This window comes from Atta colombica, unplaced genomic scaffold, assembly GCF_001594045.1.
Source record: "Atta colombica isolate Treedump-2 unplaced genomic scaffold, Acol1.0 scaffold153, whole genome shotgun sequence".
Lineage (NCBI taxonomy): Eukaryota > Metazoa > Arthropoda > Insecta > Hymenoptera > Formicidae > Atta > Atta colombica.
The window spans coordinates 2,199,424-2,201,017 of record NW_017259243.1 but is presented as its reverse complement, the minus strand read 5'-3'; the positions used below and the strand labels follow the sequence as shown (position 1 = coordinate 2,201,017).

The window sequence follows — 1,594 nt, the reverse complement described above, 5'->3', positions numbered from 1 at the left end:
ATGATGAAAACAATTCCTAATAAAAGTATACGCAATTTGTGTCCTGCCCTGTTATTATTTATTAATAGATGATTAATAATAAATTATTATTATTATATTAATGATATCTTTATATTTATTAAAAAATCTGCTTGCAAAAAATAATCTCTCATTAATATTAATTAAGGTCCACTTTGACCAAATTCTGATTAACTCAACAACTCAAATCATCTGTGCTATTTTATTAACATAAATCAAATAATTAATCTAATAATTCTAATAATAAATCTAATAATCAAATAATTTTCTCTTACATAAAAAATATAGATCTGGGATAATAATACAATTAAATATTTTGCAGCAAGTAATTCTGATTGAATTAATCAAAGTTTTATTTGGTTTGGTCAAAATCATTACAATGGTTATTTTTAATTTTCTACTTCACATATCAACATTCCTCCAGGGTCATCTTCTATTTTCAAAGAAGTCAAATGAGATATATGAAGTAAACAATTTTTCCTCAGTAACGTAAAAGTAATGTTGTGTACTCTCATGTTCTCTCTCACTCTATATCTGAGAAGTAAAAAGTAAAATCTGAAGTTCATTAAAGACCGCGATATGAGAGAGAATGAAGATGGAACGAGGAGAGAAACGTCCGCTATGAGAAACGTCCTCGTGGCTAGCAATTTGAGGCGCCTCCGCCAACACGCGTGGGAGCTAGTAAATATCAGTGGTACCGCCTCGAATTCGCTATTGTCATTCCGCGAAATACCTGAATCAGCCTATCGTGACCTGTCATCACCGACACATCTTTGTCGTCATGATCCTCACCTAGTACGATTTTAAGATGTTTGAATCGCGTCGCGCTGTCCTTCTTAACATCCTGGATCTTGAGCGTCGACTTCTTGACGTCTACATGGAGCTTCTTGCTGAACATGATTCAAGCCGCCGGCGGCCGCGGGGACAGGAACAATCATCGACGGCGACGCCCAGGACGATCCGCGTCGATGCCCGGCTCCGGTTACCTCCGCGCGATCACCATGCCAGCGGCGCGAGGTGCACGATGCACGGCCCACCCGTGTCACGTCAAATCGGCGTCGAATTTCGCATACACACCTCCGATCAGATGTACGTGACGGCCATCTTGAGCGCCTAACTGGCCACACGCAAGCAGCGCTGCGCCCCTCGGTGGTACTTCGGGGCAATGACATCATCCGTCATCCAATTCCCAATTCTCAGAGAATTCATTATGACTAATTATAATTGCGTATGTTTCGTGCATTGTAAGGGACATTTTGAAATTTTGAAAAACATCCCACGAAATAGAAAATTACCTATGTGACATTTTTAGAATATTTTGTGTCCCGATTTATCATTTTTGAAACTTTTTTTAATTTGACATCATTTCTTGACGCGTGTAACTTTGATCGATAATGCAGTTTAATAATAATAAAAGATATACATTATATAGCAACAAAAAAAGAGGAACTTAATTGTAAGAATTATTCATTAAATCGTTTAATAAATTGGTCTTGTCAATTTTAATTATCATTTTAATAATGTTAGTTTAATTAATATGTATCTATATTTATTTCTTAAAAATGTTATATAATTA

General features: G+C 35.9%; 1 protein-coding gene across 3 annotated transcripts in view; it reads right to left on the bottom strand.

Annotated features, from left to right (window-relative positions):
* Window positions 1–1,117, bottom strand: part of LOC108685536 (ral GTPase-activating protein subunit alpha-1) — a 14,241-nt gene extending 13,124 nt beyond the window's left edge. For all 3 annotated transcript variants that reach the window (XM_018190383.1, XM_018190384.1, XM_018190386.1), the window contains exon 1: window positions 811–1,117. In XM_018190383.1, coding sequence (XP_018045872.1) covers window positions 811–916 — 106 coding nt within the window. In that variant the 5' untranslated portion in view covers window positions 917–1,117. The remainder of the gene's footprint in view (window positions 1–810) is intronic.
* Between the last annotated feature and the right edge of the window lie 477 nt (window positions 1,118–1,594).